The following is a 12,293-nucleotide window of genomic DNA, read 5'->3' as shown; positions in this document are numbered from 1 at the left end:
GCTCCTTACAGGAAAAAGTCCTGTCCCGGGGCATTGCTGGGCATATGGGCCTCATGCATCACAGACTCACAATGGGTCTCCTGTGAAGCCAATGGCCTGTGGGAGTGGGAGGAACCAGATGATTTTGACATATATATTTTGAAATCAGTTTCTCAACTGAGAGTAATTTTGGCAATGCAGAACACTACCTCATTGTCTGGAGTGGCCCAGATGTAAACACCGAGAGTGCCCATCAAGTGGTCACAGATGGCTTACTCCAGTCATTCAGCAACCTCGGAGTCCAAGTTCCCAGCACTTGTAACGCACGGTTCCCATAGTTCCAAGGGAGCAGGGCTAGTGGGGTTGATCCAAGACAGGGCATTCCCCATACTCTGTGTGGAGCCCACACCCATACAGACCTGCCATGCTCTCCCACTCACCACCCAGCCTAGCTCTTAGTTAAATGAACCTTTAGCTGTGCGAGTTCATGTCGTAAGGGGGAGACTTCCTGCTCAGCTTCCTGTGTCAGTGGAGGTAAGAATGGCCTCACGGTGAAGCAATGGGCTGGTTTGTGAGACCTGAGAGCTATTCCTGGCTCTGATGCTGAGTTACCCTGTGATCATGGGGAAGTCATTGCATCATTGTGCTTCAGTTTCCCCATCTGTAAAACGGGGGTAGTGTCACTTACCTTCCTCACTGGGGAGCTGTGAAATACAGTGAATGTTTGTAAAGGGGTTGGAGCTCAGATGGCAGGTAGTGGAGAAGGGCGGCTGCTGCTGATTGCCAAAGGACTTTGGCAGCTGGGTTTATCACCTGTTAATTACATCGCCTCCCAGGCAGAGGATTTTCCACGGCGGGACCCACTGGCAGATTCAGGCAGTAACTTGCGTGGAAACAACTGTAGCTTGGCAGCCTACACAGCCCCCTCCAGGACAGGGGTTTGTAGCCCGGTATCTCGCAGTGGTGATGCCCAGGCTGGGTGGGACGGGGTAACCCTGCTCTCTAATTTGGCAGAACTGCAGAATTCCCTGCCCCGTTCCCATTGCAAGGGATCTAGGCAAGACAGCGGCTGGGTATTTTTCTTGGGATGTGAGTGTCTGCTTCATAAAACGGGCAGTAACAGTGCTTCAAAACCGCCCAAAGTCTGGCTAACTGCAGATTGTGGGAAATCCCTGCAGCGCAGCACACAGGGCCGGGATAACATGTCACAGCTGGAGCCCCGCTTCCTTTCCAGTTACTGTGCAGGGAAGCAAACGGATTCAGGGCAGTTTGCTTTGGAATGCGAGAGAGCTTCGTTCAAGATAGTCTAGCACAGTGGTTCTCAACCAGGGTACATGTAGCCCTGGGGGTACGCAGAGGTCTTCCGGGGGTACATCAACTCATCTAGAGATTTGCCTAGTTTTACAACAGGCTACAGAAAAGGCACTAGCGAAGTCAGTACAAACTAAAATTTCATACAGACACTGACTTGGTTATATTGCGCTATATACTATACACTGAAAGGTAAGTACAATATTTATATTCCAGTTGATTTATTTTATAATTATATGGTAAACGTGAGCAGTTTTTCAGGAATAGTGTGGCTGTGATACTTTTGTATTTTTTTGTCTGAGTTTGTAAACAAGGAGTTTTTAACTGAGGTGAAACTTGGGGGTCCGCAAGCCAAACCAGACTCCTGAAAGGGGTGCAATAGTCTGGCAAGGTTGAGAGCCGCTGGTCTAGCACGTGTGTCGTATTCAGGCTGTTTATCTCCGGGAGCGGGGAGGTTCTGCTGACAGGTTTGTGCTTGTGGGTTGCTGTCCCCATGTGTTTATTCTTTGTATTACTGTAGTGACCTATCAGCCCCAGCCATGGAGCAGGACCCCATTGTGCTGGGCACTGTACAGACAGAACCAAAAGACAGTCCCAGTCCCAAGGAGCTTACAATCTAAGTATAAGACAAGAGACAACGGATGGATACAGACAGAAGGGGGAGTACAAAGAAATAATGAGACAATACGGGTAGGATGATGGGCTATAAACATTCCCTCTTGCACAGCTGGGGGTAGTTCCTTCTTTGCGTCATAACATTATATTACAACATATTTAGAACATGTTAATTCAAGAAAAATATTACAAAGTAGCGCCACTGTGATGAAACAATCTGACACGGTGTCTTAGACTATGAACGCCCAATTCGCTCTGAATTTCTCCGGCATTTGTTACGTTCCAGTGTAGTTCATCTCTGAATAACACTGCCCTTTTCCCCAGCACTCAGCAGATTGGCTCCCTGGGCATATTTGATGAACATAAGAATGGCCGTACTGGATCAGACCAATGGTCCATCTAGCCTAGTACCCTGTCTTCGGACAGTGGCCAATGCCAGGTGCCCCAGAGGGAATGGACAGAACGGGTAATCATCAAATGATCCATCCCCTATCGCCCTTTGCCAGCTTCTGGCAAATAGAGGCTAGGGACACCTTCCCTCCCCATCCTGGCTAATAGCCATTGATGGACCTATCCTCCATGAACTTATCTAGTTCTTTTTTGAACCCTGTTATAGTCTTGGCCATCACAACATCCTCTGGCAATGAGTTCCACAGGTTGACTGTGCGTTGTGTGAAAAAATGCTTCCTTTTGTTCGTTTTAAACCTGCTGCCTATTCATTTCATTGGGTGACCCCTAGTTCTTATAAGTAAATAAGGGAGCAAATAACACTCCCTTATTACTTTCTCCACACCAGTCGTGATTTTATAGACCTCTATCAAATCCCCCCCTTAGTCATCTCTTTTCCAAGTTGAAAAGTCCTAGTTTTATTAATCTCTCTCCATATGGCAGCCATTCCATACCCCAATCATTTTTGTTGCCTTTTTCTGAACCTTTTTCAATTCTAATATATCTTTTTTGAGGCAGGATGACCAAATCTGCACGCAGGATTCAAGATGTGGGAGTACGAGATGTGGTCTCCCCATCTCAAAAAAGATATATTGGAGTTGGAAACGGTACAGAAAAGAGAACAGGAGTACTTGTGGCACCTTAGAGACTAACAAATTTATTAGAGCATAAGCTTTCGTGGGCTACAACCCACTTCTTCGGATGCATATTGAGTGAAACATATAATCGAGGAGATATATATACACACATACAGAGAGCATGAACAGGTGGGAGTTGTCTTACCAACTCTGAGAGGCCAATTAAGTAAGAGAAAAAAAACTTTTGAAGTGATAATCAAGGTAGCCAAGTACAGACAGTTTGATAAGAAGCAAGTGTGAGAATACTTACAAGGGGAGATAGATTCAATGTTTGTAATGGCTCAGCCATTCCCAATCCCTATTTAGCCCTGAGTTGATTGTGTCTAATTTGCATATCAATTCCAGCTCAGCAGTCTCTCGTTGGAGTCTGTTTTTGAAGTTTTTCTGTTTTAAGATAGCCACCCGCAGGTCTGTCATTGAATGGCCAGACAGGTTAAAGTGTTCTCCCACTGGTTTTTGAGTATTATGATTCCTGATGTCAGATTTGTGTCCATTAATTCTTTTGCGTAGAGACTGTCCGGTTTGGCCAATGTACATGGCAGAGGGGCATTGCTGGCACATGATGGCATATATCACATTGGTAGATGTGCAGGTGAACGAGCCCCTGATGGTATGGCTGATGTGATTAGGCCCTATGATGATGTCACTTGAATAGATATGTGGACAGAGTTGGCATCGGGCTTTGTTACAAGGATAGGTTCCTGGGTCAGTGTTTTTGTTCAGTGATGTGTGGTTGCTGGTGAGTATTTGCTTTAGGTTGGGGGGTTGTCTGTAAGCAAGGACAGGTCTGTCTCCCAAGATCTGTGAGAGTAAAGGATCATCTTTCAGGATAGGTTGTAGATCTCTAATGATGCGCTGGAGAGGTTTTAGTTGGGGGCTGAAGGTGATAGCTAGTGGTGTTCTGTTATTTTCTTTGTTGGCCCTGTCTTGTAGGAGGTGACTTCTGGGTACTCGTCTGGCTCTGTCAATCTGTTTTTTCACTTCAGCAGGTGGGTATTGTAGTTTTAAGAATGCTTGATAGAGATCTTGTAGGTGCTTGTCTCTATCTGAGGGATTGGAGCAAATGCGGTTATATCTTAGAGCTTGGCTGTAGACAATGGATCGTGTGGTGTGTCCTGGATGGAAGCTGGAGGCATGTAGGTAAGTGTAGCGGTCAGTAGGTTTCCGGTACAGGGTGGTATTTATGTGACCATCGCTTATTAGCACAGTAGTGTCCAGGAAATGGACCGCTTGTGTGGATTGATCTAGGCTGAGGTTGATGGTAGGATGGAAATTATTGAAATCATGGTGGAATTCCTCAAGAGCTTCTTTTCCATGGGTCCAGATGATGAAGATGTCATCAATGTAGCGCAAGTAGAGTAGGGGCGTTAGGGGACGAGAGCTAAGGAAGCGTTGTTAACAAAACGGATGTCCTGTCTGGTGATTTTACTGACTGAACCAAGCTCTGATTGCTGTTTACTTCTGTCAGCCTGCAGAGCCAACACGACGAGGGGAGCATGAGCTGGAGTCTGTCCTGGCTTGTGCATCATCAGCAGAATTGCTCTACATTCTGAGGCCTGGGTTCTGCATTGCCCTCAGCCTTGTGCAGTCATTGGCTCCAGCGCCCGGTGGGGCCGAGCGAAAGCATTTTTGCTGTAGAGAAGGAGGCTCTGGATGCGGATCTTTATCGTTGCTAGTGCACGAGCCCGAAAGAACCCAGCCCGAGTCTCCAGTGCAGGGGCAGTTTGCAGGGCGTTTAGATAGAAAAAACGCGTCTTACAATTTATAAACTGATCCGACTTGATCTGGAATCGATGTGAGCAAATGAACCCGGAGTAAAGTCAGGCTTTGAAGGGCAAGGGGATGGTGTGGCCATAATAATTCAGAGCATCCCTTTAGCCTTCCATCTGGTGATCTCATGGCACTTTGCAAACAGCCCCTGGGAAGGCGTTCAGGAGGGCCATTCCCATTGTGCCGACAGGGCAGGTGGGGCACAGGGTGGCTCAGGGCCACATCAAAGCGAGTGGCTGGCAGTGCCGGGAATAGAACCAAGGAGTCCATGACAGCGAGGAACAGATTTTGGGCTCCTTATATTTTGGCACCTTGCACAACAGCTTCTTGGGTGACCCCAACCCTGGCCACTCGGTTAGCGTGATCCACGGGAGGCGGAGACCTCTAGCCTTTCCCGTCAGCAGGGGTGGATGGGGAAGCGATGGCAGCCCCACAGCATGTTTTACAGAGCCCAGCACTGTGATACGTTCCAGGGAACAAGCCTGCACTGGCTGGGGGTTAGGCCATCTTCATGTCTAGCCATCGGCTCTGGGATTACATGCTCTGGCCAAGGGTGTATTATACGGGGGAGGTTAGGAAAGAGCTAGGAGCTAGTGTTACCTCATGGTTGGAGCACCAGCCAGGGACTTCAGACATGGGTTCTGTTCCTGGCTCTTTCATTGGCCAGCAGGATGACATTGGGCAGGTCACGTCACCTATCCCGTGCCTCAGTTTCCCCTCTGTAGAATGGGGACAATGACACTGCCCTCCTGTGTATAGGAGCTTTAAGATCTACTGGTGAAAAACGTTGTCCAAGAGCTGGGTACTAGAATGGGGCCCTTCTCCTAGGAGAATGGAGGAAGGGGGAGTGTTGGCATAAGTTCGGGCCCCGTCCTGGCATAAGGGACGTTGCGTTAGCCAGAAGGTTGCTCGGCCATGGTTCCTCCCAGCACATGCTGTGCAGCCCGGCCCAGCCCAGCCACCTCTCTGTCTTATCCAGTGTTTTCTGGTCTAGGGCCTTGCCCAGGAGCGGGGTTCCCTCTGGCCTGTGGGGACACCTGCCTCATGGGGGTGGGGATAAAGGCAGGGATGCCCTTGGCAGAGCCTGTGCGAGGACCCATCTGTATGTGTGTGTGTGGGGGGGGGGGGTAACGAGGGTTCCCAGCTGTGGGTGTGGGACTTCCCTATGGGGGGGGGGGGGGAGATCAGGGTCACATCCCCTCCCCCCAAGGACAGTGGTGGATGTAAAGGCCACTAAGCTGCTTCCCCATTTCCCCTTTCCTCCAAAGGTCCCTGCAGCTCAGTTCTTCCTGCTGTCATTCACCGCGTCTGTCTCCTCCAGGCCTGGGATCTCTCCCAGCCCCACCTGGCCCCACCCGCGCAGACAGGGCCCAGCACCGCGGCTGTTTCTAAAAGCCAAGCTCGGGCCCATCCAGGAAAGCGCGTCAAAGCCTGCCACAAACTCAGCGTGGAGAGGCCGTTAGCATCTGAGCTGGAGACGCAATCCCGGCTCCGCGGGCCCAGGCCCTTCAGTGCTGCCCCGCTAGAATCATAGAATCTCAGGGTTGGAAGGGACCTCAGGAGGTCATCTAGTCCAGCCCCCTGCTCAAAGCAGGACCAATTCCCAACTAAATCATCCCAGCCAGGGCTTTGTCAAGCCAGGCCTTAAAAACCTCCAAGGAAGGAGACTCCACCACCTCCCTAGGTAACCCATTCCAGTGCTTCACCACCCTCCTAGTGAAATAGTGTTTCCTAATATCCAACCTAGACCTCCCCCACTGCAACTTGAGACCATTGCTCCTTGTTCTGTCATCTGCCACCTCTGAGAACAGCCGAGCTCCATCCTCTTTGGAACCCCCCTTCGGGTAGTTGAAGGCTGCTATCAAATACCCCCTCATTCTTCTCTTCTGGAGACTAAACAATCCCAGTTCCCTCAGCCTCTCCTCATAAGTAATGCGCTCCAGACCCCTAATCATTTTTGTTGCCCTCCGCTGGACTCTTTCCAATTTTTCCACATCCTTCTTGTAGTGTGGGGCCCAAAACTGGACACAGTACTCCAGATGAGGCCTCACAAATGTCGAATAAAGGGGAACGATCACGTCCCTCGATCTGCTGGCAATGCCCCTACTTATACAGCCCAAAATGCCGTTAGCCTTCTTGGCAACAAGAGCACACTGTTGACTCATATCCAGCTTCTCGTCCACTGTGACCCCTAGGTCCTTTTCTGCAGAACTGCTACCTAGCCATTCGGTCCCTAGTCTGTAGCTGTGCATGGGATTCTTCCGTCCTAAGTGCAGGACTCTGCACTTGTCCTTGTTGAACCTCATCAGGTTTCTTTTGGCCCAATCCTCTAATTTGTCTAGGTCCCTCTGTATCCGATCCCTACCCTCTAGTGTATCGACCACGCCTCCTAGTTTAGTGTCATCGGCAAACTTGCTGAGAGTGCAGTCCACACCATCCTCCAGATCATTAATAAAGATATTAAACAAAACCGGCCCCAGGACCGACCCTTGGGGCACTCCGCTTGAAACTGGCTGCCAACTAGACATGGAGCCATTGATCACTACCCGTTGAGCCCGACGATCTAGCCAGCTTTCTATCCACCTTACAGTCCATTCATTCAGCCCATACTTCTTTAACTTGGCAGCAAGAATACTGTGGGAGACCGTATCAAAAGCTTTGCTAAAGTCAAGGAATAACACATCCACTGCTTTCCCCTCATCCACAGAGCCAGTTATCTCATCATAGAAGGCAATTAGGTTAGTCAGGCACGACTTCCCCTTGGTGAATCCATGCTGACTGTTCCTGATTACTTTCCTCTCCTCTAAGTGTTTCATAATTGATTCCTTGAGGACCTGTTCCATGATTTTTCCAGGGACTGAGGTGAGGCTGACTGGCCTGTAGTTCCCCAGATCCTCCTTCTTCCCTTTTTTAAAGATGGGCACTACATTAGCCTTTTTCCAGTCATCCGGGACCTCCCCCGATCGCCATGAGTTTTCAAAAATAATGGCTAATGGCTCTGCAATCACATCCGCCAACTCCTTTAGCACCCTCGGATGCAGCGCATCCGGCCCCATGGACTTGTGCACATCCAGTTTTTCTAAATAGTCCCGAACCACTTCTTTCTCCACAGAGGGCTGGTCACCTTCTCCCCATATTGTGCTGCCCAGTGCAGCAGTCTGGGAGCTGACCTTGTTTGTGAAGACAGAGGCAAAAAATGCACTGAGTACATTAGCTTTTTCCACATCCTCAGTCACTAGGTTGCCTCCCTCATTCAGTAAGGGGCCCACACTTTCCTTGACTTTCTTCTTGTTGCTAACATACCTGAAGAAACCCTTCTTGTTACTCTTAACATCTCTTGCTAGCTGCAACTCCAAGTGTGATTTGGCCTTCCTGATTTCACTCCTGCATGCCTGAGCAATATTTTTATACGCCTCCCTGGTCATTTGTCTAATCTTCCACTTCTTGTAAGCTTCTTTTTTGCGTTTAAGATCAGCAAGGATTTCACTGTTTAGCCAAGCTGGTCGCCTGCCATATTTACTATTCTTTCTACACATCGGGATGGTTTGTTCCTGCTAGTCTTTTCTCCCTCCTGCCCTGGCCAGAGGGAGAGGAACAGACAGGGCCGTGTCTCTCCCTCGCGGCTGCTTGCTTTGTCCATGTGTGACAGAAGAGCAGCTGGGGCTTCGCATGTGTCTTGGTGCCTAGACGCCCTGGTGATGGATGTAATAGGTGGGCAGCGTGCTCAGACTGCAGCAGGAGGAGGGGGAGGTGGGAAGAATCAGCCAGGGAATGGGGGGAGAAAATAAAGCTGGAGAAACTAACTATTGCTGGAGCCTGGGTGCTCAGTGCAGGGGACTGTGCCTGCGCCGGAGAGCACACATCAAAGGAGAAAAAGAGCAAAGATTCTCGTCTCCCATAGAGACCTAAGTGGGGCCCGTCTTTCCCTGACAAACACTCTCCCAGTGTGAATTCCCCTCCTCAGCCCAGGACCCCGTCTCTGCTGCTCAGCACCACCTAGAGGAGGAAATAGGTGACAGGGTGAAATTTACCTCTGCACAGAGGGCTAGCCTGAGGCCACTTCCCTACATTAAAGCCTTTAATTACCTGCTAGAAAGGATGGCAAATACCCAATTTAGGGCTTGTCTACATGGGGGAACTCAGAAAAATTAATCCAACTTCACTAAAAGTGTGAATTTAAAATGGATTGGTTAAACTGCATTAAGTGCCTGTGTGGACGCTCTGATTCAGAATTAAAGTGGCTTTAATTCTACTTTGGAAGTGAATTAAGATAAACTGAATTAAGTCAACTTTAATTCTGAATCAGAGCATCCACATGGGGGCTTGATGCAGTTTAACCAATCCACTTTAAATTCACACTTTAGTTAATTTGGATTAATTTTTCTGGGTGTCCCCATGTAGACAAACCCATGTTTAAACCAATGGCCTTAAACAATGCTTAGGCCTCTTATTGGCCTGATGCATGGGGTAAATTCCACCCCTGGCATTTTAACAGTAAATATGCTCAGAATAAAATCACTTGGTTGATCAGGGTCAGAAAATTAAACACGGTTCACCTCTCGAAAGCTAATTCCTAATCAACTGGGTCTAAACCACAATAAGCCTGGTTTAAACCAAAATCGGGGTGTCCACACAGCCTTCTGCAGTCATTAAAAATCACAATTCAATCAGTGCAACTTTCCGGTGTAGACAAGCCCAAAGCAGTTTGGTTTTGCACAGGGTCTGGTGGTTTGGTGGCAGGATTTTCGAGCCGGAAGAAAAGCCCAAAGCATAAATTTGACAGAGATGAAACTCGGCCCCATTCCGCGGAGGTGGGTGAGCAGAGCAGTGCACTGGGGTTGCCCCGGAACAATAGAAAGCTGAATCTGCTCTTGTTTCTTTCTTGGGTGCTGTGGAAATCTTGTCTGAGAGGAGAGAGGTGGATCTATTTATAGAAGAATGGCAAATCCATTCATGGGCAAAGAATTAATTAGTGAACTCTCTGCCCTTCTTTGGAGCCAGAGCTGCAGTCCCCACCCAGGTCTCTCTTGATCCTTGCAGATGGGCAGCAAGCAGTTGGCCTGGCCTAGAGGAGGGAGGGAGCCCTTTGTAATAAGTAACGAATGGCAACACCAAGGGGATTAACCAGGCAGAGTTCCACTTCCCTGTAATTCCCTGCTAGGAAGGACGTCAAACAGGGGGTGTCTGTCTCAGTGATAGGGAGAGAAAAGTAAAGGGAAAAAACTCAAAAAGAAGGTTAATGCTGAGAACTATACAGCAGTTAGGGAAGGACGGGGCTATTGTCTAGCTGGGACTAGGAGGGGCCAAACCAATGATCAAAATCCAGATACTTGCCTCTGCCCTTATCCTGGGGTCTCACTGGGACTTCATTCTAGGGAATCGTACTTCCCATCCGTGCTCCCTCTGCTTCCGATGCACCGGGGTTAGCACCCCTGGGAGCCCTAATGTAGGCATGGCTCTGGCAGCTTCCTGTGTCATTATCACCCTGTCAATGAACCTGCCGGGTCAAAGCACTGACTGGCTCTATGCCCCCACCTCCCCAGGGTCGGTCAGTGGCAGAGTCCGGAACTCCAGGCCCAATCGCTCCATTTGGACCATGCTGCCTAAAGCCGAGTCTCCAGCCAATCGGCTGCGGTTAGGCAACGTGCAGGGTCCCTCGTCCAGGATGTCAGAAGAGCCCATGTCAGAGCACGGTGGGTGCAGAGCTCTTCTGCCCCTGGCCCCACTGCGCTCAGCTTGTCTTTCTGCCGGAAGATGCTCTTTGCGTTTCATAGCCGGAGTGATTCTTGGAAGGGAAATGGCCCTGCGATTTCTGGCCCACAGGAAACGCAAAGCAGGGCTTCTAGTCTTCCAAATTTCCCTCTAAATGGCTGCACCTCAGGCCCTTTGGGAGTATCTTGTTGGACTTGACGGTAGCAGAATTCACTTGCCGCTGCCTGAGCCTTTCCCTCTCTCTCCCTGTGCCGCAGTATGGAATCGTTCTGGACGCCGGCTCCTCCCACACTGCCATGTTCATCTACAAGTGGCCTGCGGACAAAGAGAATGACACGGGGATTGTCAGCCAGCACAGCATGTGCGACGTGGAAGGTAGGAGTGAATTAATGGCTTGTGCTATGTCACCTGGCTCTGTAGTGGGCGCTGTCTGGGTGGTGTTGGCGACTTCAGACAAGCAGTAAATCAGAGCAGGGCTATTTTGGCATCAAGATTAATTCACAGGATGATTCGCTATCTACAGAAATGTGTCTGTATCCAGATGGGCTCGGGCTGGGCCTGCTTCTCGTCTGGCTTACATCAGTGTCACTCCATTGACGTCAGTGCAGTTACTCCTAATTTTACCCCATTGTGAGAGAAGAATCAGGCCAGTGACTTTTACAAGCCTTGCAATGCACAGGGCCTTCCCTGCCCAACCATAGGGTTATTAGGGTTGCCAGGTGTCTGGTTTTCAACCAGAACGCCCGGTTGAAAAGAGACCCTGGCAGCTCTCAGCACACCTGACCGGGCCACTAAAAGTCCGGTTGGCCACAGCGGGGTCAAGGCAGGCTCCATACCCGGCTCCGTGTGGCTCCCGGGAAGCGGCCGGCATGTCCGGCTCCTAGGTGGAGGGGTGGCCAAGAAGGCTCCATGCACTATCCCCACCCACAGGTGCCGCTCTGAGCGCCGGCTCTGCAGCGCCCATTGACCAGGAACGCCGTGGCCAATGGGAGCTGGAGAGCCAGTGATTGGGGCTGCACCTGCGGGCGGGGGCAGCACACACAGCCCCCCTGGCCGCCCCTCCACCTAGGAGCCGGACATGCGACCGCTTCCCAGGAGCCATGCAGACTTCCTCTGTCCCCAGGAAATGCGGGGGCAGCACTGGTGTGGCTGCTATTTAAGGGACCACCTGAGGTCAGCACCGCCCGGAGTCCCTGCAAACCACAGCAGCCAGAGCTGCCCGGAGCCCGCACCCCAAACTCCCTCCTGCACTCCACTCCCTTGCACCAGCTTGGAACCCAGTCCCGCACCCAAACTCCCTCCAGAAGAACACACCCCCTCCCGCGCCTCACCCACAGCCTTGAGCCCCCTCCTGCACCCTGTACCCCTGGCCCCACCCCAGAGCCGGCACCCCCCAGCTGGAGCCCTCACTGCCTCCCACACCCCAACCCCCTGCCCCAGCCAGTAGCCCCCTCTCACACTCTGAACCCCTTGGCCCCAGCCCAGAGCCCCCTCCTGTACCCCAAACCCTTCATCCTCAACCCCACCTGGAGCCCGCACCCCCAGCCCAGAGGCCCTATCCTCTCCCACACCCCAACCCTCTGTCCCCCAGCCTGCACCCTGCTCCCACACCCCTAACCCCCTCCCATACCTCTAGCCCCAAGCACCCTCCTGCTCTTGCTAGCAGCCGCCCCAGCTAGGTGGCCCTGCTCCCCACAAGCAGCTGGCAGCTGCTCGGGGAGGAGGGGTCAGGCAAAGATGCTCCAAATTTGCGGCTCCCTTCCCCAGTCGTCCCTACCTGGGAGCCTCCACTTCAGCCCCCCTGAGCTCTCTGGGTATGTC

General features: G+C 51.0%; 1 protein-coding gene across 1 annotated transcript in view; it reads left to right on the top strand.

Moving 5' to 3' along the window:
- Positions 1-12,293, top strand: part of ENTPD2 (ectonucleoside triphosphate diphosphohydrolase 2) — a 46,438-nt gene that overhangs the window by 19,530 nt on the left and 14,615 nt on the right. The window contains exon 2 of the mRNA XM_026658469.2: positions 10,730-10,847. Within this exon, the coding sequence (XP_026514254.1) occupies positions 10,730-10,847 (118 nt within the window). The remainder of the gene's footprint in view (positions 1-10,729; positions 10,848-12,293) is intronic.

The sequence above is a fragment of the Terrapene carolina genome, unplaced genomic scaffold, assembly GCF_002925995.2.
Source record: "Terrapene carolina triunguis isolate 2854851 unplaced genomic scaffold, T_m_triunguis-2.0 Scaffold449, whole genome shotgun sequence".
NCBI lineage: Eukaryota > Metazoa > Chordata > Testudines > Emydidae > Terrapene > Terrapene triunguis.
This window is presented reverse-complemented; position numbering and strand designations above follow the sequence as displayed.